The sequence below is a fragment of the Armigeres subalbatus genome, chromosome 2, assembly GCF_024139115.2.
Source record: "Armigeres subalbatus isolate Guangzhou_Male chromosome 2, GZ_Asu_2, whole genome shotgun sequence".
NCBI lineage: Eukaryota > Metazoa > Arthropoda > Insecta > Diptera > Culicidae > Armigeres > Armigeres subalbatus.
In genome coordinates, this window is record NC_085140.1 from 438,025,310 (window position 1) to 438,053,262 (window position 27,953).

General features: G+C 40.1%; 1 protein-coding gene across 2 annotated transcripts in view; it reads left to right on the plus strand.

Annotated features, from left to right (window-relative positions):
- Nucleotides 1-19,719, plus strand: part of LOC134213632 (spatacsin) — a 51,096-nt gene extending 31,377 nt beyond the window's left edge. For both annotated transcript variants that reach the window (XM_062692869.1, XM_062692870.1), the window contains 2 exons: nucleotides 17,725-19,007; nucleotides 19,276-19,719. In XM_062692869.1, coding sequence (XP_062548853.1) covers nucleotides 17,725-19,007; nucleotides 19,276-19,645 — 1,653 coding nt within the window. In that variant the 3' untranslated portion in view covers nucleotides 19,646-19,719. The remainder of the gene's footprint in view (nucleotides 1-17,724; nucleotides 19,008-19,275) is intronic.
- The last annotated feature ends 8,234 nt before the right edge of the window (nucleotides 19,720-27,953 follow it).

The following is a 27,953-nucleotide window of genomic DNA, read 5'->3' on the forward strand; positions in this document are numbered from 1 at the left end:
AAGTCACAATAAGTCACTTTCTTGAGTTTTCATGGAACTCATGTTTTCTGATTTTCAAATAAACACCTTTATTGAATAAATTAATTCATACCATGTACCCAAATCAATACCATTCGAAAACAAAGAATCGGTGCGCAAATTGTTTTATTTTTTATTTTTGTGATTTTTTCAGCAGCAGGATTACAACAAAACACGACACAAATTGAGCCTAAATTGACTGTTTCGCGAATGTTATTGATATAGGAGCATGTTATTATTAATTGAACAGATACCCTATACCTAATCACAAACATTTTGAATAATAATTATTATTAATATTTGTACTTCGTGGACGGTCATAACGCAAAGAGCATACGAGCATGTGTGTACAAAAAAAACAAGGGCGGACTGACAGGCAGGATGAAAACGTCAGAGAGGCAATCTACACATCTTGTCTTGTTAGATTCTTCATTCTCCTGTATCGCTGTGGTGTATATGGCGTATATGGTGTAAATATCAGAGAGGAGAGAAGCTTTCTCTGGTGAATTCAGGTAAAAAAATTCCACGGAGCTCGTTCACGTTCGAATGGCAAAAGCATTCTGAAAATCTGTTCACCGTGAACGACAGAGACGATGCGCAAGCATTTCAGAAGCATATCAAATGATTCAGCAGTAGCCTAATAGGCAAAGTAGAAAAAGTATGCCCAAGCATTTATAACTAATATAGCTAAGACTTTGAATAAACAACTGAAACAATAAATAAATAAATAACTTGAAATTAGTGGGTTGATAAACTAAAAAATGAACAATCGATTAAATTACAAAATTATTGATTGATATTATTATTGAATCAATAAAAAATAATAAATAATAAATATAATAGAATAATAACAAATTAAATAGTAGAATTATAAATACATATTTCATAATAAATAAGTTTATAAACTTATATTAATAAATTATTAAATTAGCAAATTGATAAATAAACAAATTAATAAATTCATAAATCAATGAAATAATAAATTAATAAATGGATGAATAAAAAAAAGATGAAATAATCAATTAATAATTAAAAAAATACTAAACTTCCGCTGCAAGCATAACTGTCCAATATTTACAAGATTTGCTATCTATATGGGAAAGTTATGCTTTTATGAGCAGTGAATTAATAAATTAAAAAAAAACTAATAATTCAAAAATCTAATATATCAACAACAAAAAATAATAAATCATTTAATCTATTTTAAACACCTAGTAACTCCACGACTCAACTACTAAGCACCTGTACAAATTATAATTAATGAACAATAATTGGTGTTGTGTTGTAAAACACACGAAAAAAAATGATATTTTTCCTTCATTGCACACAAGGTTTCAAAAGAGGAAAAATAATAACTTTTTTACGGATAACTTACAGAAGAGATGACGCGCTTATTCAAAAGGGAATTTTCCAAAGAATTTAAGAATCAAGGACGTGGAATACTTCTGTATGTAGTTAAGAGGCTCGCTTTGCCCCAATATCCCATACATCACGAGTTTACATATTTTTGTCATTTTGTCTTTAGGACATTGCTCTTAATTGTGTTTATCTCTTCACTGTGGATCGACAGAAGGGTACTACCTACATATATTTTGCTGGTAAAAGTTGAAAATTGAAGGGATTTTGTTGTTTAATAAGCGTCAATATGCATTTTATTTGAATTTTTCGGCCGCGTCGATTTAAGATCGTCGCAAAGCAAATTGTCGCCGAAATCGTCGCCAGCAAACATGGCCATAAGATCTGTTAGATCAACTGTGAACAAAATTGTTTGATTTCAATAATCAGATTATTTCCAGAAATTGAGTACTTTTTTTTTGCATGTTTTAATGATTTGGCTTTGCATTAACACACATTTAAATTAAAGATATTGGCGACGATTTTAAAGGTACAAAAAAGTGATCGATGCGTTTTGTTACCAGCGAAACTGACAATACTATTAATTCAAATGATATTTGTCAATGATATAATGAAAATAACGAATAATCATATATTTCATTGAATGTATTGAATTATAGGGGACTTTGGGGTCATACAAGTCTCAAAGATCATTAAATATATTTTTTTACAAAATAGAATAACTTTTTCACGGACGACTCACAGAGGAGAATAAGGGCTTATTCATAAGGAAATTTTCAAAGATATTCGGTGAGTGATTTTTATAGACGCGGGATACTACTGTATGTAGTTATTAAGCTCGTTTTACTTCAATGTCCCATAAATCAAAATTTTTAATTTTTTGTCCTTTTATCTATAAAATATTGTACTAAAATTGTATTTTCCTCTTCATCGTGGATTCTCAAAAGTACTATGCATATTTTATTGGTAAAGGTTGGAAATTAAAGTGATTTTGGGGTAAAATAATCATCAAAGCGCATTTTTGAGAATTTTCTTTTAATATAAAATAAGCTTCTTAGCTTGTTTGACCTCAAAAACCCCAAATTTTTTCAATGAATATACGAACATTTGTTGTTTTATAGTATAATTGACAAATTATCATTGAATTAATATTACTCCATAATTTTTTAACGCACAATTACTGAGCTTTATAATTTCATAGAGGAATTTGGGCGAAAAGGCATAAGAAAAGAATATTTCCGATCTCATCCTATCTATTGTCACATCGACCCTCAAATAATATGATAACTATTGTCTAGTTGTGCATTCGGGTATGGTGTGGAAATGTTCGGCATCAACTCTATTCAAAAGTATTTGAAAATCGTGTTTTATCCAATAAATCACAAAACAAAACATTTGCGAAATGATTTAGTTCGTTAGTTATTGTTTTACAAACATTTTTCAATATCTGTATAACATTTTTGGACAATTATATCAACAATTATTTGTAAATATGATTCATTTTTACAGAATACATGAAAGTTCGTATAAAATGCACTTTGATGTCTATTTGACCCCTAAATTCCATAAATTTCTAACTTTTACCATATTTAGTGCCCCTCTATGGATCCACAGTGAAGAGATGAACACAATTTTAGAGCAATTTCCTAAAGATAAAATGACAAAAAATATGAAAACTCGTGATATATGGAACATTGGGGCAAAACATGCACAATATCTACATACAGAAGTGTTCCACGTTCAATGAAACAGCACTCACTGAATTTTCTTGGAAAATTCCCTTTCGAATAAGCCCTTGATTTCTTCTATAAATTGCTCGAAAAGTTCGAAATCGGGTTTTCGCAGTGTGCATTGGCTCTACATTCCACTGAAACTTGGCTTACCTTTTAACTTAGTGTTCTATTGGCATTTCTGTAGTATGTATCTTGTGTGGCAAGTAAAATGGATACACTATACACTGGAAGGGAGCCGATAGTGTTTCCAACCCGCAAACATTCTAGGTCGGACCGAGAATCGAACTCGTTATTTGGGTTGGGAATCCTACGCCCATGCTCGCAAGGCTAACTGGAGACCCGTATAAATTAATTAAATTTAATAAAATATAAATTAACTATTACATTTAATATAAATCATGAAATAAAAAAATAATAAATACAATGGTTTCAAGTTAGCCTTGTCAGCAAAGGCGAAGTATTCTCGATTTTCGTTGCGGCCTTAAGGATTTTTTTTGGATCTTCGGGCATTCTTAACTCACTGGACATAGCGTATCTTTGTACTTGCCACATAAGACACATATCCATGCAATTGACGAGCACAGAAATAGAAACATCAAATAATAACTGTGGAAATGTTTATGGAACATTGAGTAAAGGAACTAGAAAAAGAAAAATAATGAATTTTTTTTATGAATGAAGAAAACTATCTATGAAAATATAAATTTTTCGATTGAATATACGAATGATTGAAGTATTAAAATGAAACATATTTAAAACAGAAAAAATAATATTAACAAATAATAAAAAAGTAACACAATTCATTTATGAGAAACTACTGAGTTAGTTTCCTTCCGACCAAACCGAAACGAGGGCGACAGCGACACACAAAGCAGGAACCCACCCGACACCGATTCAACGAGAACAGTAAACACTCTCGGTCGATGTGAACTCCCAATCAAAATCAATCTCTTCTCCTTGTATTTTTGAATTCACCACAGCTCCACGTTCATGTTCACCGTCGCGTTTACACTTGCGATGAGTTCACCACAGATACGATTTCACGATGATTTCACAGGCATGACCGTGGAATGCTCATAAATCTGATATTATTGATATTTTTAATGTTTTTATGCATCTCACTACTAAATGTAGCATCTGCCTTTCATTTGAACATGATTCCCTCCCAATTTGAGTGTGTATCAAGAAGTTATTATCGAAAAACAGTTTGTTCACGTTCACGTTCACGGGAGGTGTAAAATGCGCTTAACACGCAAATGCGGTTGCTTATCGATTTGACTCGGATAACTAACTTCATCTGCTTCCCAATCACTCGGTAAGTTGTTTTCGTTCGGCCAGTGTTGTCCTACACTCATGGCGAGAAAATCTGCTCTTTGATTTTACTCCATCTAAACGATTTTATAGTCTTAACTAAGTAAGTTCAACTAATAGAGGAATATTTGAATTTTCTAAATGTCATGGCAAACTGTCAAAATGCACGCCAGAGCCACAGGAACGCGCGCACTGAAAATACACTGGCTTCAGCGATTCTCAACCTTATTAATGAAAGGTACTCCTTCGAACTTTTGCATCAATTGATGTACCCCCTATGTTTTGCTGTAAATAAAAATAAGCGTAACTGAAAATGGACCTGGAAACTAACGGCATATAATGCCCCTATTCGTATAAGCTTCCCATGTCAGTTTTCTTCAACTTGAGAAATATGTCGTTGAATATTTCAAACTCGTTTTACATGGAGAAATTTAAAAAAAATCTAATAAATCGATAAAACCAGCAATCTTTCTGGAAATTTGGCATAATATTCTTTATCTGCATTCATTGCCATGGAACTATTAAATAGACTATAATTACATTGATGTTTTGTTGCGAGATTGTATAAAAATCTGGAATGTGACTGTTATGCGAATAAATAGCAAGGTGGGATAACACAAGTGGGTTTTAATTTTCAAAATTCTAGAACAAAGTTTTTTTTTAACAGTTTTTCTTAAAGATGAGTTCATTTTAAGCTTATTTCGGAAAGAAAATCAAAATCATCAAAAATTGGACTATTGAAGGCTTCTGAGCCCCGAACCACTTGAAAGTAGGCTTCTACGCCTCTTGAAGGGAGGCTTCCGAGCCTCTTGCAGGGAGGTTTCCGAGCCCCTTGAAAGAAGGCTTCCGAGCCTCTTGAAATGAGGCTTCCGATCCACTTGAAAGAAGGTTTCCGAGCTTCTGGAAAGGACGCTTCCGAGCCTCTTGGAAGGAAGCGTCTGAACTTCTTCAAAGGAGCTTTCCGAGCTTTTTGGTAGGAGGCTTCCGAGCCTTTTAAAAGGAGGCTTCCAAGCTTCTTAATAGGAGGCTTCCAAGCTTCTTAATAGGAGGCTTCCAAGCTTCTTAATAGGAGGCTTCCAAGCCTCTTGATAGGAGGGGTCCGGGCCTCTTAAAACGAGGCTTCCGGGCCTCTTGAAAGAAGGTTCCCGGGTCTCTTGAAAGGAGGCTTCTTGTTCTCTTGAAAGGAGGATTTCTGGCCTATTGAAAGGAGGCTTCCTGGCCTCTTGAAAGGAGGCTTTCTGGCCTCTTGAAAGTAGGCTTCCTGGCCTCTTGAGAGGAGGCTTCCTGGCCTCTTGAAAAGAGGCTTTCTGGTCTCTTGAAAGGAGGCTTCCTGGCCTCTTGAAGGGAGGCTTCCTGGCCTCTTGAAAGGAGGCTTCCGGACCTCTTGAAAAATAGCTTCCTGGCCTCTTGAAAGGAGGCTTTCTGGCCTCTTGAAAGGAGGCTTCCTGGCCTCTTGAGAGGAGGCTTCCTGACCTCTTGAAAAGAGGCTTCCTGGCCTCTTGAAAGGAGGCTTCCTGGCCTCTTGAAAGGAGGCATCCTGGCCTCTTGAAAGGAGGCTTCCTGGCCTCTTGAAAGTGGGCTTCCTGGCCTCTTGAAAATGAGGCTTCCTGGCCTCTTGAAAGGAGGCTGCCTGGTCTCTTGAAAGGAAGCTTCCTGGCCTCTTGAAAGGGGGCTTCCTGGCCTCTTGAAAGGAAGCTTCCTGGCCTCTTGAAAGGAGGCTTCATGGCCTCTTGAAAGGAGGCTTCATGGCCTCTTGAAAGGAGGCTTCCTGGCCTCTTGAAAGAAGGCTTCCTGGCCTCTTGAAAGGAGGCTTCCTGGCCTCTTGAAAGAAGGCTTCCGGGCCTCTTGAAAGGAGGCTTCCTGGCCTCTTGAAAGGAGGGTTCCTGGCTCCTAAAAAGAGCCTTCTGAGCTTTCTGAAAAAAAAAAAAACTTCTGAGCCTCTCGAAAGGAGGCCCCTTAAAACGAGGTTTCTAAACCTCTTCAAAGGAGTCGTCCAAGCCTCTTGCAAGGCGACCTTCGAGCAGCTTGGAATAACGCTTCCGAGAAGCATAGAAAGATGCTTCTAAACCTCTTGCAACGATACAACCGAGCTTTTCGAAAAAAAAAACCCTTCATGGCTCTCATATGAAGGCTTCTAGATTTTAGTTAAGAAACATTTTCTTAACATATTCTTTTACATTTTAAGCTCTCTCTGGAATAAGGGCGAATGTCACAAGAGAGGACTCTCTTCGTCAACTTTCCCTCTTTTATATAAAAGTGACAAGCAGCGGATTTCTTTGTGGTCTATCACCTCAGAACGATAGAAAACAATGCGATCTTGCATTCTGAGGTGATAAACTGCAAAGAAATCCCCTGCTTGTCACTTTTATTCAAAAGAGGGGAAGTCGACGAAGAGAATTCTCTCTTGCGACATTCGCCCTTTTACCAGATAGAGCTTGATTTTATATCGATTTTTTGTAACCGTAGCCCTTGGTTGTGGAGGTTAGGATTCAGTTGGCTTTGATTTACTGATCGCTATGCATATTATGTACAAGTTTTGATATAAAAAAAATACACAATTATCAAAACATTATCAATTGTCCGCCATTATGCATTTTTGTCCGAGGTACCCTCTGCGGCTAGCAAAGGTACCCCCAGGGGTACATGTACCCCAGGTTGAGAACTGCTGGGCTATATTGTTGTACTTGAAAAGGAAGTTAGCAATGGATTTCACCGCTCTGAATTCATGTTTTCCAGCATATTTTCTGGTTGCTGTCACGGTCACTCCGACTTTTTGCAGCTCACGAGCAAGGAGCACAAGAAACTGGATTATCAACTGTGATGCAGAGAAGAAAATGTCTCAAAACAAGGATTGCGAGAAAAATCTAACTTCGATAGTCCACCATTTCGGTTTTCAACTTGACTAGTGATATGATCTTCGAAGCTCTTCCGCCGGATAATTTTACCTCTATGTCTTCCATCAGCACACCATGGAGAAAAGCCGTCTTGACATCCACTTGGTGAAACCAGGGAGTAGCCTTAAATAAAAGCGACAGCTAATATCACACGAACCGCTGAAAACTTTGCTATTGGAGTGCATACCTTGGAGTATTTTGTATTTCTAACTATTTTAGAGTATCCTCTAGACTGCCGCCACGCTTACCAGGAATGACAATATTATGGAACCTCCGATCTATTGTCACAGGATTCTAGTACTAATTCTCCCCTTTCAGGCGATCATGCGATCAAAATATTCTATCGGTGAAATTTTGAGAAAATTGAATTTGAATTTTTTTTACCGTTTAGCTCCTGCGCGTTCCTAGAGCCCTCATGCAGGCTCGCTCGTGCTGTGTATCGCGAACGATGGTTTTCCGTTAGTGTTATTCAAAATACAACGACGCGCGTGCTCAGGTGTTAACATAATATAGTTTAAGAATATTTTCTCTTTTCAATATATTCTCGAATGGTAGTTGTTAAACTATTTTATCAACATTCAATGATGTTTAACGTTGACAATTTTATTTGATTCATTAGATACGGCTACTATTCTAAACGACTACAGCATTCAAAAGTTTCGTGTCATATTTCGCATGCGTTTTTCCGAATTGCTGCGAAATCACTGTGAATGGTTCGATTGTTTGTGCATATGATCGTGCCAAGCCTTAGCCAGTAATTTCGCAATAGTCCGTAGTATGAAACTTCTTTATGTGTTATATTGGAGTGATAGGTAGATTTCTCGATACAGAGCTGTCGCAAAACCTAACAATGAAGTTTTTTATCCTTTCAGCAGATTTTTGCCTAAGCATGAATCCAACATTTCTTGCAAATTTTCCAGAAAATCTACCCTTAATAATGGGCAGCAGGCCTTCATTCCTCAAAATCGTCCGATTGCAATGTATCGTACAATACGCACACGGATGGGATGCACTATTCGTCATAACCTCTGACAATATGTCAATGACTTTCGAGTAACATGTGATAATTAGTGAATTCAAAAATATTTAATTGGAATTGATATACATGCTACAATAGCTTTATGCTGATGAAGTATAAAATGAATAACTCATATATCATAAATGTTCTCATAATTCTCTTGAACATTTGGTACCAGAGCAATAAGGAATGTTTGACGATACGTGTTTTTGAACCTTTAAAACATCTCTGCATCATTTGCACCCTTTTTATTTAAAGAAATATTCAGTGAACCTTGTCCTTCGTCAATACCAACTTTGTGTTTAGCCTGTACAGCATTACGCCTGGCCTTGACGTACCCAATCGGCCTAGGAATACTCTCACAAATGGTTGCATTGCCACAGAGTGAGCTTTCCCATACTGGGTAACCAAGTGTAAAGGCTTCACTTCGAAGAAATAGTCCAGTTCGTAAACAAGGCTTTAAAGTTCTGGCCCAAATCCAGGACCCAGGTTAAATAACTCGTCGGTATTCCTTTCTAATACTGTGAGTCAATTTAATCGCCTGGGGTTAAATTATCAAACATAAAAAAGTGTAGGTTGTATGAAAACTAAACAAATAAATTATCTTTTTGATGCTTACATTCAAATCGGTTTTCCACACAATTACATTCTCATGAGAAAATTGTGCAGATTTTTCATTCTTCTCTGTATTTAACACTATTCACTCTTATAACGCGTGTTGCCTTGCCGTGCTCATTGGTAAACGAAATGTTTCCATATTTCGATGATACCTTTTCTTGGATGAGCTTCGCTGTGATTTGATCCTTACAACATTCAGCCATTTTGAAGGGCCCTCCTTAGCCGTGCGGTAAGACGCGCGGCTACAAAGCAAGACCATGCTGAGGGTGGCTGGGTTCGATTCCCGGTGCCGGTCTAGACAATTTTCGGATTGGAAATTGTCTCGACTTCCTTGGGCATAAAAGTATCATCGTGATATACGAATGCAGAAATGGTAACTTGGCTTAGAAACCTCGCAGTTAATAACTGTGGAAGTGCTAATTGAACACTAAGCTGCGAGGCGGCAATGTCCCAGTGGGGGATGTAATGCCAATGAAGAAGAAGAAGAAGATTCAGCCATTTTCGATAATTTCTGTAATTTGGGACGCTTTCAACATTCATCCCAACTAACAATTTTGGTGCTAAAAGCTTCAACTTCTAGCCTTTGGCTGTATAATATTTGAATAAAAGCAGCCAATGCTGAATAAAAGAAAAGCCTCCGCAAATAATCAATTAAACTTCAACTCGACTATTACCCAAATATCTATCAGCTAGTCAGTTTGTGCCGAATATATTTCATCTTTTATCGTTTATGCAGCTTTCATATAGTCATAAAACAGCTCTGTCTGAATTAGCAACAAAGCTTATCGGTTAAGAGCTCATGTATGTAACTGAGTTGCTTGTTAGCAACTTCCCATATTACGGTGAGTAGCATTCACGATGAAAACGTTTTCGCTTTTCTTATAGCACTAACAATATAGCGTAATGGCACTATAAATGAACTAACGAAGCTTTTAGGCAACTTCTGTATCTCTGAAGATTACACAACGTTTAAGTAAACCTTATAATGCTTCTTTTAATAGCTTATTTGTATGGAACGTCAAAACCACAATGTTTACATTTGATTTTTGTTGCCGGAGCTGTGTATGAGCTATTGATTTCTGTAATGCAGCTATAAAGGTATTCACCTGCTCTTAAGCAACTGACAAAGTGCTGTCATTAATGCTAGCAGATAATGTAAGAAAACAAGCCATTTAGAAGCGATATTGCTGTTGACGGCTACTGTTAGCAGCAGAGCAGCATCTATACAGATCGAGAAAATGTTGCCTAAAAACAATTTCAGCGATTGATGATGCATAAAGGTTAGCCCACAGAACATGCTGACAGATGTTTGAATAATGGTTGAAATAATGCTGAAAACATAATTTTTAAGCTTATATGCTGAAAGCAGCATGTAGGCCTCTTTCTAACGTTTATACAGCATGAATCTGAAAATATCGTTAGTAAAACAACCTATAAGGTATGCGAAGAAGCACATCCATAATTTTCTTCGTTATTTACATATGTCAGAGTGACGGTGATGACAGAGCAGCGGCCATTGAATCAGGAGATCAGGAGTTCGAATCTAGGTAGCAACAAAATTGATATTTGAGTATTCACAAAGAAAAACATTAAATAAACTCCGAAATTTACTCACCTCTCAAATAATATTTAATAAAACTGAATTCAGTGGCTGTATAAAACTTATTTAACAGATTCAAAAAATCTGAATAAGCGCCATTGAAGCGAATTATATTAAACCGTCTAAGACGAATTAAGTACTGTCCATTTAATTCCACCAGTTAATTTTCGTTATCTTTGCAGATACGTATTTAGACCACAACTGTGTGGTCGTCTTCAGTGTCTTGTACTTGACTCGACTCGACTAGTCGAGTCAAGTACAAGACACTGAAGACGACCACACAGTTGTGGTCGAAATACGTATCTGCAAAGATAACGAAAATTAACTGGTGGAATTAAATGGACAGTACTTAATTCGTCTTAGACGGTTTAATACATTCCACTAAACGAGCTTAATATATTTTTCCGAATTATATTACTAAATGGTTTAGTAAAGATTGAGAAAAAATTGTGTAACATGCTGTAAAGTAGTTGTGCAGGCACGTCAAAAACAGCTGAATAGATTCGCCAGATTTGCTGGTAAAAGCATTGAATAGAAGTTCTTGATCATATGTATAGCACACATATTCAGCTTGAAGCCGTATAGACGAGTTGAAATAACATTTACAAGTTTTTTCAAAAAACAATAGGCAAACTTTGAACCGCTTTTCATTGTGATTTCTCATAATTTTAAATTGAAACTCATTCAGAACTTAGAAAATAATTTGATACTTCAAGCTATGAAAACTGCTTGTGACCTTCGAGGCCGTGCGGATAACGGCGACAGTCGTCTATGGGCATTTGCGTGCTGTGGAGCAGCGGTTCTCAACCTGGGGTACATGTACCCCTGGGGGTACCTTCGCTGGACCCAGGGGGTACCTCGGACGAAAATGCGTAATGGCGGATGAATTACAATTTTAATCAAAACCTGGAAGGCTTCATTCAAGTGACCCGAAATCCTTATTTTAAGAGGTTCGGAAACTTTCTTTCAAGAGGCCCGAAAGCCTTCTTTGAAGCTTTTTCTTTTAACTTTATTTTTTTTCTTTTCTCTTTCTTTTAAAACCTTCGGGAAGCTTTTTTCAAGAAGCTCCAAAGGCTCCTTTCAACAGGCTTCAAAGCCTGCTTTTAAAAGACTCGGAAAGCCTGAAAGCCTCCTTTCAATAGGTCCGGAAGCCTTCTTTTAGGTTTTTTTTTAAACTTTTTTTTTCTCCTTCTTTTAAAAGCTTCGGAAGGGTCTTTTCAAGAAGGTCGGAAGGCTCCTACACCCAATCAGCGGATGGAAGATTTTAATACAGTTCTTCAAAGGAACCTTACAGAAACTGTATAATAATTTGGCATATCCCAAGTAACATTTTAGGATTTATCAAGCTCTATAAGAGGTTTTCATGACCAGTTGATAATAAAACTAATAACTCCACCAAAACCTCTTCCTAACATCATTAAGATAGCCTTCCGGCCTAATGGACCAATCTAGAAGAAGTTATTAAAACCGTATTAAGAGTAGTAATAAAACTGCAATAAAACATAGTATTGAATTTGTTGATACTCTATAAGAGGTTGTCGTGACCATCCTAAGAGTAACAATAAAACTGTTTCAATTTCATATTATGGATTATATTTATTGTCATTCCATTGCCTTTGTTTTTATTTTCACTAGATAACAATGTCCCCTGATGTCTGGAAATTGAAGCTTCTGATTTTACTTGTAATGGTTGATGTTTAAAATGAAGTATTGTTTAAGTAGTTCATACAACAGAATGACATGCGCAACCAAATTTATCGTGAATATTGAGTTTGTAGAAGCTTAAAATCAACGCGCCTCAAAATTATCGAATAATCACATGAAAATAGGAAATTGAATAATATTCTAAACTGCTCAAAATATTTCAATTTCAAATAGTTTTCAATAAAGCAACTGTGCTTCTATCAAAAAACCTCTGAAACAATTTAATGTCACTAATGAATAACCAATTTGATCGTAATTGATGTATTTTTTCAATCACGGCTATGACGTTGATCATTATTTCAACATGGCGACATTCCTTTTTATGAAAACAAAAAATCTGACGATAAATAGCTCAATGGCTTTTGTGATAACCTCAATAATTATCCTTGGTTATTTCATGACCGTTTTAAACTTGTTATAAAACTTTGTCCAGATTACACTTCCCTACAACAGATGGCCTTTGGTTCGATAACACGCAACCTAGTGACTGAGGCGGGAAGCACTTTTTCATCCTACGGGCAACGATGCAAAATCTGTGGAAATTAAAGCAGATTTGCGGATCCGTATAATAAATTTACGAATGCTAGTAATTTCCTGAAATTAGTGAACCTGCGAATATATGGAATATTACACATTCGTATTTTTGGTGTAGTTTGTAGAAATCAGATATGTGTGTATGTTACAAGGACAAATTCTTTAACCAGGAGCACATTAGCATAAAGAAAAATGCAAAAATTATTTTCTCCTTCACTTTTTCAGAAATCGTAAACTCGAAATCATTGTGAATTAATATGATTCTTCATCGCATTGGCTTTTCATGAAAAGCCGCAAGTCAATTAAATGCATATATTTAATAGCATTTCACATTTATGTGTCTCATTTCCCAAATCTAAATCAAAACTAACTTTTTTGTTAATTTGGGAAATGAGAAGCATCTTAATTTTATCAGACACACATGTCACTCACATTATGACGGTAAAAATATGCTAACCTCATCATGCGTCTTATTGCATAATTCACGTATAAGTTATACAGCAACACTGCTTTCCAAATACAACATGGCGAATAGATCGAGTCACGTTGAGTAGTTTTAAAGCAGTGACCCAAACTGGCTTTATGACGCATTGGAAAGCAATAATAAAACTATTATTAAAACTTCAAAGCTAACAAAAAGTTCAGTTTTAAAACATGGTTTATAAGAGTTTAATGGATATCTCAAGAGTGATATAAAACCTTTGTTCGTTAGCATTGTTTATGACCACCATAAAACAATAGGCTTTAATTATTCCCACAATAAAACCTTATTAAAATTCATATAAAACCCAACGGTCACAGAATTGTTACTTCGGATACAATTCCGGAAGGGTTCAATACAATTGTTGTATTGAAATCGGAAAGATTTGTTTTATTTTTACTTTTCAAGAGGCCCGGAATCCTCCTTTCAAGAGGCCCGGAAGCCTCCTTTCAAGAGGCCCGGAAGCCTCCTTTCAAGAGGCCCGGAAGCCTCCTTCAAGAAGTCCGGTAGCTTCGTTCAAGAGGCCCGGAAGCCTCCTTTCAAGAGGCCCGGAGGCCTCCTTTCAAGAGGCCCGGAAGCCTCCTTTCAAGAGGCCCGGAAGCCTCCTTTCAAGAGGCCCGGAAGCCTCCTTTCAAGAGGCCCGGAAGCCTCCTTTCAAGAGGCCCGGAAGCCTCCTTTCAAGAGGCCCGGAAGCCTCCTTTCAAGAGGCCCAGGCCTCCTTTCAAGAGGCCCAGAGCCTCCTTTCAAGAGGCCCAGAAGCCTCCTTTCAAGAGGCCCGGAAGCCTCCTTTCAAGAGGCCCGGAAGCCTCCTTTCAAGAGGCCCAGAAGCCTCCTTTCAAGAGGCCCAGGCCTCCTTTCAAGAGGCCCAGAAGCCTCCTTTCAAGAGGCCCAGGCCTCCTTTCAAGAGGCCAGAAGCCTCCTTTCAAGAGGCCCGGAAGCCTCCTTTCAAGAGGCCCGGAAGCCTCCTTTCAAGAGGCCCGGAAGCCTCCTTTCAAGAGGCCCGGAAGCCTCCTTTCAAGAGGCCCGAAGCCTCCTTTCAAGAGGCCCAGAAGCCTCCTTTCAAGAGGCCCAGAAGCCTCCTTTCAAGAGGCCCGGAAGCCTCCTTTCAAGAGGTCCGAAGCCTCCTTTCAAGAGGCCCAAGCCTCCTTTTTTCAAAGAGGCCCGGAAGCCTCCTTTCAAGAGGCCCGGAAGCCTCCTTTCAAGAGGCCGGGAAGCCTCCTTTCAAGAGGCCCGGAAGCCTCCTTTCAAGAGGCCCGGAAGCCTCTTTTAAAAGGCCCTGAAGCCTCCTTTCAAGAGGCCCGGAAGCCTCCTTTCAAGAGGCCCGGAAGCCTCCTTTCAAGAGGCCCGGAAGCCTCCTTTCAAGTGGCCCGGAAGCCTCCTTTCAAGAGGCCCGGAAGCCTCCTTTCAAGAGGCCAGAAGCCTCCTTTCAAGAGGCCAGGCCTTCTTTCAAGAGGCCCAGAAGCCTCCTTTCAAGAGGCCCGGAAGCCTCCTTACTAGAGGACGGAAGCCTCCTTTTAAGATGCCAAGAAGCCTCCTTTCAAGAGGCCCGGAAGCCTCCTTTCAAGATGCCATGAAGCCTCCTTTAAAGAGGCTCGGAAGCCTCCTTACTCGAAACCGCCTTTTTTAAGAGCTACGCTTTTTTTTTAAGAAGCTACGTTTTTTAAGAAGCGTAGAATAGCTTCTTAGCTTTTAGCTTTTAGCTTTTTTTTAAGAAGCTACGTTTTTTAAGAAGCGTAGAATAGATGTATGAACGTAATTTGAATTGGGAAGTTTCATGGAAAATGAAAATTTAGAAAAAATTTTGGAGAGCCATATATTCCTGAAAACGTCCATTTTTCATATATCTTATAAGTTAAGCTTATTTGCATTTACAGCAATAAACAAAGGGGGTACCTCAAATAATGGAAAAGCTCGAAGGGGTACCTCTCATGAAAAAGGTTGAGAACCGCTGCTGTGGAGTATGGGTTCGATTCCCGCCCTAATGAGAAAACTTTTCGTAAAGCGGGTGTTATGTTAATGTCCTATCCGTTGTCTAATGCTAGATGTTAAGTATTCAGTCTGTGCCACCTCTGGTAAAAATAGTGTTTATGTGTTTTATCGTTATATGCATTTATCTGGAACCGTTACCTATTAAGGTCAAATTCAGTTACGCCTTTAAAAAAAAATCCTCGGAATGTCTGTTTCAACCCTTAACATGTGGTGCAGATGTAAAAAGCAACAGCGGAACGCACAACACGTATTTTACGAAGTTGATTAGAATACTTGAACAATTTCAATTTAAAAATATTGAAATTCTTAAAACTTAATTTTCTCAAAATTTCAACGATAGAATATTTTGATCGCATGAGTACTAGAAGTACTAGAACCCTGTGAGAACAGATAGGAGGTTCATCTCAGTTCCATAATATGGTTGTTCCTGGTATGCGTGGCGCCGTTCTACGCATATTTGTACCAAATTTGAAAAAATGCTACTGGGAAAATCACATGTAGCATGAAACTGCAATTTTCATTTTTGTCTTCTAACGGGTATAAGATTTAAGGCGTTTACATAACTAGACTAATGGAAGAGCAGCACTATTCTATTGAAATCATTCATATTTTGAATATATAAATATAATTTACGATCTAAATCATGGAAATAGTTTAGCGGGACACTTATGCCGAGAAATACATATAGCCCTTGTTTGCAAATTTCTACGCATATTATGCAGCGTCCACACCAGTCAAGCAGTTTGATCAACATTGACTCCGCCCCCAAGAAAACGCTTCGGTTGCTGCTTTGTTTGAACGTGTGTGAAGTTGTTCGAACAACCATTTGACAGTTGGCGGCTCGATCTGTTGGAAAAAAATTGAAACGGTTTGATTTTGGTTTGAGTTGTCGGGGGTGGAGTCAAGGTTCGCCGAACATGTTTGAGCATTTGTAGTGAAGTTGCACAAACCCCCATATATTTTTTGATGGTTGGTGCTCAAGTTGGCGCTTCGGTCGTTCGTGTGTGATATTAATGCTGTCCAATGAGAGCTTGAAGTAGCTCGAAGTTTCTCCCTGTCCTGCTCATGCCGATTTGTTGACAAAAAAGAACGAGCAGGACGGGAACAACTTCGAGCTACTTCGAGCTGCTCATTGGACAGCACTATTGTTAGTCGAATAAATTGATTGTTCGTGCCGCTGTTGGTAAAACTTGATGCATGAATAAACGAGAGGAGGAGTCAATGTTGGTCAAACTACTTGACCGCGTGTACGTTCCATTAGTCCCGCTGAGTGGTCGATTTCTTTAATGACTACTATGATCAACATATCTTGCCTCATGCTTTATTTTCAAAATTTTACTATCCACGTGGTTAGTGTATTAGATTACAGGGGTTACAGTTCTATTACTTAGAATGAAGATCCTTAAAACCGGTAATTTTCACCCTGACAGTGAACAGGTTTGAAAGAAATTATCAGTGAGTACCATTTCATATATGAGTATCTCTCGGTTATAAAACAGATTCATTCAACAATGGGACAAACAGACTTGATGTTGTTTCCACTATTTTTGCCTTTCTCGTATACAAAGTATACGTAGAGGCTATATGTTCGCTCCAAAAACGAACTTTTTATAGGAGTCCCGGAGACCCATAGTGTTATATACCGATCGACTCAGCTTGACGAATTGAGGTGATGTCTGTGTGTGCGTGTATGTGTGTGCGCAAAATAATCTCACTCATTTTTCAGGCACTTATCCTTAACCGATTTGCTCGCAACAAGTTGCATTCGACGCGGAATCCTGTCCCATTGTTTCGTATTGAAAATTGGCGGAATCGGACTATGGGATTCGGAGTTATGGCCAAAATACATTTTTCAAAATCTCACTCATTTTAGGCACATACCCTCAGCCGATTTGCTCGCAACAAGTTGCATTCGATGCAGAATCCGGTCCCATTATTTCCTGTTGAAAATTAGCCGGATCGGACTATGGGCTCAGAAGTTATGGCCAAAATACTTTTTTTCACCAAAAGTGCGAAGAAATAACTCACTCGAAAAAAAACGAGAAAGGCACCATCACCACTAGGTGGATTATTCTGGGTTTTTCGAACAAAGTTCGGTGTTTTTGAATGATTTCGGAAAATATGCATGAGAATATACCGCTTCGTGATTAAAACTTGAAATCTCTTTCTCGTGGTGACTCGAGGTTTGATCTACAATATTCAAGGATATGATTCAAGATCAGAGAATATCAAAATGCAGAATTTGTGTAACTTGAAACAGCTTTTTTATTTGAAGTGTTTTGAATTTATTTTGTTGAATAACCGGTTTGAATGGGAATGAAAAATTCATAAGTATTAGTCGGGATAATCAACTGGTAGTCACCCTTAATGAAAACGGTTGCTTGATTCGCAACCAAATCTGTTCCAACAAATACGCAAGAATGATGATAATACGTACCTATTTAATCAATACAACTTTCCATTCACAGGGTCTAGGTGTTCAGATACTATACGGCCAAGAAATAGCCCAAAGAATTGTGCTTACTTACCGCATTGCGATGTATCTAGATAAAGACTACAACGAAATCCTGAAAATTCGAGATACGATAGGATTTCTCGCTGAGGTCATTCAGGAAGACTGCATCCACAAGCTGGAGGTTATCAGCGACATAATGACATCGCACAGACTAAAAGACGAGGTTGTCTCCAAATTCCTGTCGAAGGAAATCGCCACCGCAGTGGTGAATTCCAAGTTCTATCTGCTGCAGCAGGGATCACCGGTCGTCAACACGAAACCGATAGAAGAACTTCTGTGGGGCTACAATATCGATCAAGACTTTCACTTGTTTCTGGAACTCGCACCAAACACAACCATGCTAGGCAATTGTTTGCTAAAGTATTGCGATGCCATCAAACAGTATAAGCGAATGGAGAAGTCACCGGAACGTAAATCGGAATCCGATGACTCGGATTCTGGTAGAGCAGATCCGGAAGTTCTAGAGAAACTGAGATCAATCTTTAAAGGTCAAATTTTATCCCTTAAAAAACAAAACACTATAATCGTGGCGCTGCTGGTGAAGGCTCATGATTGCTTTGTACACGAGTGTTCCGTAGAAGGCATTGTCGAAGTTCTACAACGCTGCAAAGCACTCAACTCTATTCTAACTGCTGCAAAATCATGGAATTTGATCGTAAAGCTACTTGTAGGGATCGGACGCTATCGCGAGATGTATTACTGTTTCGAAACGCTAATAAAAAACGACCAGTTCGAGTCTCTGCTGGGCCAGTTCGATGAGAAGCACACAAACGGCCTCAAAACTGCCATAATTTCGTACCTCAATGAACGCTGTCCGGAACAGAAGGAATTCTTCCGACTGGCCGCGCTGCATTTTCTTATGTATAAAGAAATAGCGGAACTGTGGGAGACGGAAGCAAAGTCCACGATTGCCAAGGTATTGTCTACACACGAGAAATCAGCTACCATGAGTGGAAGTCCCAGGGCAGGTTTCCCGCGGTTGTCGTGCTCGCCCGCAGTGTTATCCGAACTGAATGGAGCTATGGAATCGTACATGCATGCAGCGGAAAATTATCTGCTGGACAACAAGATGAGCTTGGCACAGAAAACTGCTTCAAATGCAGAATTGGTTGCGTTGCAGATTTGCTTGGTAAACCAAGCACTGGCCGAAAAAACTGGTTCCGGTGAGGAGCAACGGTTTTGTTTTTCGGTGCTAAATATTAAAGATCCGGAGTACTTCGTGTACAATGCATTAAGGTAAGGTCATATTTTCTTTATAAATCAGTTTTTCTTATGTTGTGTTAAGCTCGTTATTCTCATAATCAACAATCGTTAAAATCCCTTTTTTTAAATACTTATACTGTGTTTTAAAATTTTTTTATACTTTTAATTCGATAAATCAATCTCGTCCCCGATCAGTACTAACCTTTTCTTCTAGAATTGCTTCAATTTGTTTTAATCCGCCTAGGTTTTATTCTTTCTATTGAAAAGTTTCAATCATATTCATTCCCACGTTCTCCAACAGTGTCCCGCAAGCGCTCATCGTCGCCAGGACGTACGATAGCGAAATCAACTGGACCACGGCCATCTACCAGCATTGTATCGTCGGTGGCAACTCCAGTTATCTCGAAGATTACCTGGACCGAATGCCGCTGACAGATGATATGGTCGAAGTTCTCGTCAAGAAGTTCCAACAGGAACCGCGCGTCACTCCGGAAATGGAACGTTCCATCGCCGGGCTGGTTGATTTGGTTGAATCAGTAACATTGAAGTACCGACTGGCGTCGCTGCTGGGATTGAAACGAACCATTAACGAACTGATCAATGAAAATAGTTTCTACTATCTTAAGGATTGTGATTACGGTCGAAACGAGCCCACCGTTGGTGGTAGTTGAATGTTTCTTTATTTTAATTTCCTTTTTGTATTGTTTTTAAAAAACGAGTATTACAAATATATTGTTTTAAACAACTATTATAGTTATAGTGCACACCGTGTGCTTCATTTACTTTATTTCGCCTATTTCGCAGTTAACCATTTCGCGGTGTACCAGTTCTCGGTCTACCACTTTGCGTTCAGTTCATATCGCGGTATAACATTTCGCGGATTATATTATTTGGCGGTATACCATTCCGCGGTTAGTACTATTTCGCGGTGAACTTTTTCGCGGTCAAAACCAATTCGCAGGTTTAATTTTACTAATGTTACAAGTAGCTCAATAATGTGTTCTTAAGTTTTGTAAAGCCTCAAAATTCACCTTATTATAATGTACATGAGTTTACACCGAACTTAAATAAATTCAAATCCCAAAAAAAAATATTTGGAAGCAAAACATATTTCCAAATGCGACTATGTAAGGAGGGCGAAACAACACATTTTGCCTTATACCGGGCAAATGCGAACATTTAAAAAAGGCAGCACATGATATTTCGCCTAATACCGGCTAACACTTAAGGAAGATACATTTTGCCTTATGAATAATTTTCAGTCACTCCATCTTCTGAGTTCTACCAACATAACATAGCCTTTTAGGCTATTAAGACAGCGAGCTTAATCATATAATATAGTGTATCTTGATGACAAAGTTCACACATCTAATTATCATATTGATAATAATGTATATGTTTTTTGGAAATAGCATAAAATAGTGCGTAAAAGATAGGAGAAAAATACTTGAAAGGGAAGCGCATTGAAAGAAACGGCCATATAAAGAAGAAGAAATTAAGAGTTGGTAAAAAATAATGACAAACTCTTAAAAATAAAAATAAAGGTAAAAAGATAAGCTAAGCTTGAAACCGGGCAGCAGGGACTATGTCCAAGGGCTTGACGATCCCTCCCCAGGCCATCTGCGAGTTGTGGGGCTTGCCTAGGATGTGGTGGGGTTTGACAGTGGGCCCTGTTAAACCTCTATAAAAAGCTGCATGTATCCGCAAGTAGGCCCCACCAAAACGACCGTGTGCCGCTCAAAGCGCACAAGCCTAAGTCCTGGTGTTAGGTGGGACGCTAAACAGCCCTGACACGACGGCCCTCCGACGAGACAGGAGGTTTGCGCAGGCCCAATAAGCCGCCTAGAAAACCAATCATTACGAACAATATAAGAGATAATGCGACTCGATATAATCGGCAAAGACCTAGGCGACGAATACAGAATCACGATTGGAAGCTTGGAACATGGAATTGCAAGTCGCTAGGTTTCGCAGGTTGCGACAGGATGATCTACGATGAATTACATCCCCGCAACTTCGACGTCGTGGCGCTGCAGGAGATTTGCTGGACAGGACAGAAAGTGTGGAAAAGCGGGCATCGAGCGGCTACCTTCTACCAAATCTGTGGCACCACCAACGAGCTGGGAACCGGATTCATAGTGCTGGGTAAGATGCGCCAAAGCGTGATTGGGTGGCAGCCAATCAACGCAAGGATGTGCAAGCTGAGGATTAAAGGCCGTTTCTTCAACTATAGCATCATCAACGTGCACTGCCCACACGAAGAGAGACCCGACGACGAGAAAGAAGCGTTCTACGCACAGCTGGAGCAGACATACGATGGATGCCCACTGCGGGACGTTAAAATCGTCATCGGTGACATGAACGCACAGGTAGGAAGGGAGGAAATGTATAGACCGGTCATCGGACCGGATAGTCTGCACACCGTATCGAATGACAACGGCCAACGATGCATAAACTTCGCAGCCTCCCGCGGAATGGTAGTCCGAAGCACCTTCTTTCCCCGCAAAAATATCCACAAGGCCACATGGAAATCACCTAACCAAGAAACGGAAAACCAAATCGATCACGTTCTAATCGACGGTAAATTCTTCTCCGACATCACGAATGTCCGCACTTACCGCAGTGCGAATATTGAATCCGACCACTACCTCGTTGCAGTATGCCTGCGCTCAAAACTCTCGACGGTGTACAACACGCGTCGAAGTCGGACGCCGCGGCTTAACATTGGGTGGCTACAAGACGGTAGACTAGCCCAAGAATACGCGCAGCAGCTGGAAGTGGCACTTCCAACGGAAGAGCAGCTAGGCGCAGCGTCTCTTGAAGATGGCTGGAGAGATATTCGATCCGCCATTGGTAGCACCGCAACCGCTGCACTAGGCACGGTGCCCCGGATCAGAAGAAACGACTGGTATGACGGCGAATGTGAGCAGTTAGTGGAAGAGAAGAATGCAGCATGGGCGAGATTGCTGCAACACCGCACGAGGGCGAACGAGGCACGATATAAACAGGCGCGGAACAGACAAAACTCGATTTTCCGGAGGAAAAGCGCCAGCAGGAAGATCGAGACCGTGAAGAAACGGAACAACTGTACCGCGCTAATAACACACGAAAGTTCTATGAGAAGTTAAACCGTTCACGTAAGGGCCACGTGCCACAGCCTGATATGTGTAAAGACATAAACGGGAACCTTCTTACGAACGAGCGTGAGGTGATCCAAAGGTGGCGGCAGCACTACGAAGAGCACCTGAATGGCGATGTGGCAGACGAAGATGGCGGTATGGTGATGGACCTGGGAGAACGCGCGCAGGACATAATTCTACCGGCTCCGGATCTCCAGGAAATCCAGGAGGAGATTGGCCGGCTGAAGAACAACAAAGGCACTGGGGTTGACCAACTACCAGGAGAGCTATTTAAACACGGTGGTGAGGCACTGGCTAGAGCGCTGCACTGGGTCATTACCAAGATTTGGGAGGAGGAAGTTTTGCCGCAGGAGTGGATGGAAGGTGTCGTGTGTCCCATCTACAAAAAGGGCGATAAGCTGGATTGTAGCAACTACCGCGCAATCACATTGCTGAACGCCGCCTACAAGGTACTCTTCCAAATTTTATGCCGTCGACTAGCACCAACTGCAAGGGAGTTCGTGGGGCAGTACCAGGCGGGATTTATGGGTGAACGCTCTACCACAGACCAGGTGTTCGCCATACGTCAGGTATTGCAGAAATGCCGCGAATACAACGTGCCCACACATCATCTATTCATCGACTTCAAAGCCGCATATGATACAATCGATCGGGACCAGCTATGGCAGCTAATGCACGAACACGGTTTTCCGGATAAACTGACACGATTGATCAAAGCGACGATGGATCGGGTGATGTGCGTAGTTCGAGTTTCAGGGGCATTCTCGAGTCCCTTCGAAACCCGCAGAGGGTTACGGCAAGGTGATGGTCTTTCGTGTTTGCTATTCAACATCGCTTTGGAAGGGGTAATACGAAGAGCAGGGATTAACACGAGTGGTACAATTTTCAATAAGTCCGTCCAGCTATTTGGTTTCGCCGACGACATAGATATTATGGCACGTAACTTTGAGAAGATGGAGGAAGCCTACATCAGACTGAAGAGAGGAAGCTAAGCGGATCGGACTAGTCATCAACACGTCGAAGACGAAGTACATGATAGGCAGAGGTTCAAGAGAAGACAATGTGAGCCACCCACCGCGAGTTTGCATCGGTGGTGACGAAATCGAGGTGGTAGAAGAATTTGTGTACTTGGGCTCACTGGTGACTGCCGAAAATGACACCAGCAGAGAAATTCGGAGACGCGTAGTGGCTGGAAATCGTACGTACTTTGGACTCCGCAAGACGCTCCGATCGAATAGAGTTCGCCGCCGTACCAAACTGACAATCTACAAAACGCTCATTAGACCGGTAGTCCTCTACGGACACGAGACCTGGACGATGCTCGTGGAGGACCAACGCGCACTTGGAGTTTTCGAAAGGAAATGATGGCGGACGGTACGTGGAGGTGGCGAATGAACCACGAATTGCATCAGCTGTTGGGAGAACCATCCATCGTTCACACCGCGAAAATCGGACGACTGCGATGGGCCGGGCACGTAGCCAGAATGTCGGACAGTAACCCGGTGAAAATGGTTCTCGACAACGATCCGACGGGCACAAGAAGGCGAGGTGCGCAGCGGGCAAGGTGGATCGATCAGGTGGAAGATGACTTGCGGACCCTCCGTAGACTGCGTGGTTGGCGACGTGTAGCCATGGACCGAGCCGAATGGAGAAGACTCTTATATACCGCACAGGCCACTTCGGCCTTAGTCTGAATAAATAATAATAAATAAGCTTGAAACCGCGAAACGGATCACCGCGAAATTATATTATATATACCGCGAAACGGAATACCGCCAAATTGTATAAACCGCGAAACAGATTACCGCCAAGAGCGTCAAATGATACAGACCGCGAAATGGTACACCAAAATGGTTTACCGCAAAATGTCGGACAACCACTTTCGTCTGCTATTTCAATCAACTCTGTGAATGCGTAATTGTATGTGGTCTCGTTTTTTTTTGGTAACAGCATATAAACCATGGGGATAAACCGCCTTGAACTTGCACCGCCAATGTTGCCGTGGATAGTAAACATTTGTTTGAAACCGCGCGGAACAGTCACAAAAGTACCATCGACGATCCAAATCTAAGCCATCGAAAGCATGTTCAAATGTTTCGGCGAAACAAAAATCAGCATAGTACCTTCACATGTTTTCACGATTCGCTGCAGGAATTGCTCTCCATCGGTGGTTACTCTATATCGATCATCTATGGAATTGAGATCTTCAAAATCCACAATATCATTCGGCACATCTGCTACTCTGCGTCGCTGTAGGTTTGATTTTTCTTTGTGCGTTTACTCGCTCTCTCTCTATCACTCACTCGCTCTAACTCATTCTCGCTCACTCACTCACTCTCACTCATTCACTCTCCTCTCTTACTCACTCACTCATTAATTATTTCTTAGTCACTCTCTCTTATTCACGCACTTTCACTTACACACTCAATCTCCTCACACACACACACATTCATTCTCACTCACTCACTCAATCTCACACACACTCATTCTCAATTACTCACAAATTTTCACTCACTCACTTTGACTTACTTACTCACTCTGACTTACTCATTTTCACTCACTCGCTCACTCATTTCCTTTTTCTCTCTCCCACTCAATCTCTCTCTCTCACTCACTGTCTGCCTTTCTTTCGCTATATCTCCCTCTTCTCGTTATCTTTCTCTTTTGTCGCTCGTGTATGTTTGTATGAAGAAATCCGAACCAAAACCCCGAAGCCCTGAAGTCGATGTGCTTTACTACAGGTGTGGGCCAAACTTCAAAGTAGTATTTGTTGAACGAAAATTCGCTCTTTTGAGAGAGAAACTCTCAGCTGGGGGGCTACCCCAAATGGCATAATTCCATTTCGCATAATGCCATTTGGCTTAACGAGTTGAATGGGGCTTAACGAGCCAGGGGCCATTTGGCATAAAGACCATTTGGCACAGAGAAACAGACGTCTCACTCAGCACATGTTCCATCGTTCACCTTTTTAACGGTTAATTTAATTTTATGTAGGTGGTCAATCGGCCACCGATGGCGCTTCCATCGATTTGGCTTGTGTTTGACGTTTGCGCACTACCGCCATCTGGTTGCCGCTTGACCATACAGTGATTTTAGCATTGGGGGATGATGTTTTCGTGACGATGATTTTGATTGCATTTTGTTCTAAGTGAGACGTCTGTTTCTCTGTGCATTTGGCATAACGACCGTTTGGCATAATAAAGAAAAATAGTCATAATGATTTTAGGGCCATTTGGTATAATGATCATTTGGCATAAAAATTAAAAGAATTATAAATCTAGGAAGAAGCTCAATTTAAATCTGTATTGTTGCCTTTTTCTGCGCATATGCGTATTTTGAAGAGTGATTTATTTTTCTCCTAACGGGTGGCAACCAAAAAATGGGATTGAAAAAATGGCTCGGGATAAAAATACAAAGTAGTATGTACAGTTTAATCTGATATATGTTATACAAAGAGTTGTCCTTAGTCTTCAAACTTAGACTAATGAATATAGGCATATGTTCCGTGGTTCGCCGTGCTGCTTCTGATCCTGCTTATGAGTTGTTTCGTGGCTTTGGCATTACAATCACCTTTGTATACAATAGAGCTGAGTTGTATAGTTGAGTGAGTGAGTGAGAATGAGTGCATGAAAGTACGTGAATGAGAGAGAGTGAGTGAGTGAGAAAGAGTTAGTGAGTGATTGAGTGAGAGTACATAAGTGAGTGAGCCAGAGTTAGTGAATGTGAGTGAGTGAGATTGAGCGAGTGAGTGAGAATGTGTGTGTATGAGTGAGATTGAGTGAGTGAATGAGAGAGTGAATGAGTGAGAATGAGTTAGAGCGGGTGAGTGAGAATGAGTTAGAGCGAGTGAGTGAGAATGAGTTAGAGCGAGTGAGAATGAGTTAGAGCGAGTAAGTGAGAATGAGTTAGAGCGAGTGAGTGAGAATGAGTTAGAGCGAGTGAGTAAGAATGAGTTAGAGCGAGTTAGTGAGAATGAGTTAGAGCGAGTGAGTGAGAATGAGTTAGAGCAAGTGAGTGAGAATGAGTTAGAGCGGGTGAGTGAGAATGAGTTAGAGCGAGTCTCACTATGCACTATTCCTCAATTATCACTGCTCACTTCTTAGTACTCATTTCTCACTTTACTCTTTTCACTTCTCATTCTCAATTCCCACTTCTCACTATTCATTTCACTTCTCACAACTCTTTTTTCAATTATCATTCTTCACTTCTCACTTCTCATTAGTCACTTTTCACTTTTCTTTTCTCACTCTTCATAATCACTTCATACTCTTCACTTCTCGCGCCTCATTCTCACTACTCATTTCTCACTACTCAACTCTTACTTCTAATTGTACACTTCTTACTTCTTATTCTCACTGCTCATTGCTTATTGATTTCTTACTCATTTTTTCATTTCTCTCTTATCATTCCTTAGTTTTCTCTTCAAACTTCTCACATTTCTCACTTTTCACTATCCACTTCACTAAATTCTTCCCATAATAAATTTCCGTCATAGATTACACATTTTCCGTGCGGAATCAATTCAAACGGAATTGTTTCCCCGCGGGATTTGCATCTCTACACATGGGATTTTAAACCGTACACTTTTCCCGCGATCGGGTTTACAAATAGAGGTAATAATCTATAGAGGAAGATTGTCGCTGTCGTCACTGGCGAAACATCTTTTGCTGGCGAGGATAGGGCACTAAGTGTCAACGAAGGAAAAATCAGTACGTTTTGACAGATAGGTACCCAACATGTTTGGGGACGATAACAAAGGGAACCGCAGCGACAATCGTCCTCTATACTATATATAGTTTATTACCTCTATTGGTTTACACTTCAGGAAAATATTTTTTCGTGTAGACTTCTGCTCCTGTCAAGGGAAACGTAAATCCCGCTCCCATTTAAATTACATGGGAGACCAAATCCCGGGACATGTTTTCCGAACTGTAAACCAGCCTTAAACCAGAGGGATTTTTTCTGCATTCGAATTTTCATCTCCAGATTAGTATTTAATTACTCAGTTTAAATTGAAAATCAAGACAAAATTTTCAAAACGACTTATCTGCTTTTGTAAACAAAGATTCAAACGACGATTAGACGAATCTGATAGCTCTCCCACGCAAACCAACACCACCAATAGGTAGGTGAAGATTTCCGCTACCTGTTGATGGTGTTGGTTTGCGTGGGAGAGCTATCAGATTCGTCAAATCGTCGTTTGAATCTTTGTTTACAAAAGCAGATAAGTCGTTTTGAAAATTTTGTCTACATATGTGGAACATATATAAACACAATATTTCTATTCGAAATTTTATTTTCTAATATTACACTTAAAACACAGTATAAGAAAAGTCCAACCCCGTACTGCTTACCGTTTTTAATTAAATTGCTTTTAGAATTTTTGAGAAGAGTTTTAAAAACTTCTCCGTATGGTTTCCCGTGGAGATTTTTTCGATTATCATCTTTCTGCTTCTTCTTCTTCAGAGCAAGATTACCGGTGGTTAGTTTAAGCCGTTTGGCAGCGCAGTATCATTACTTGACACTTTACCGGTCGTTACTAAACGCGCTGCTATAACAGTAGCGCGACTGACAGGTGACCAAATTTGGTAGCGCGATAAGAGCGCTGCTATTTGATGAACTGTCAACTGTCAAACGTCACCGGTACGGAATACAGCAACCAAATTGAGAGTCGAAAATAGTGACCGATACGGAAACGAGTGACGAAACTAAAATGAAAGCGCTGCGCGGGTGATCAAAATGCTCGCGACCGATAATGATGCTCTCATGCAACATCAAAGCGCCAATCGCGCTACCGCCGTTCACAAATTACGTAACATTGTAGGGGGAGGGAGGGGGT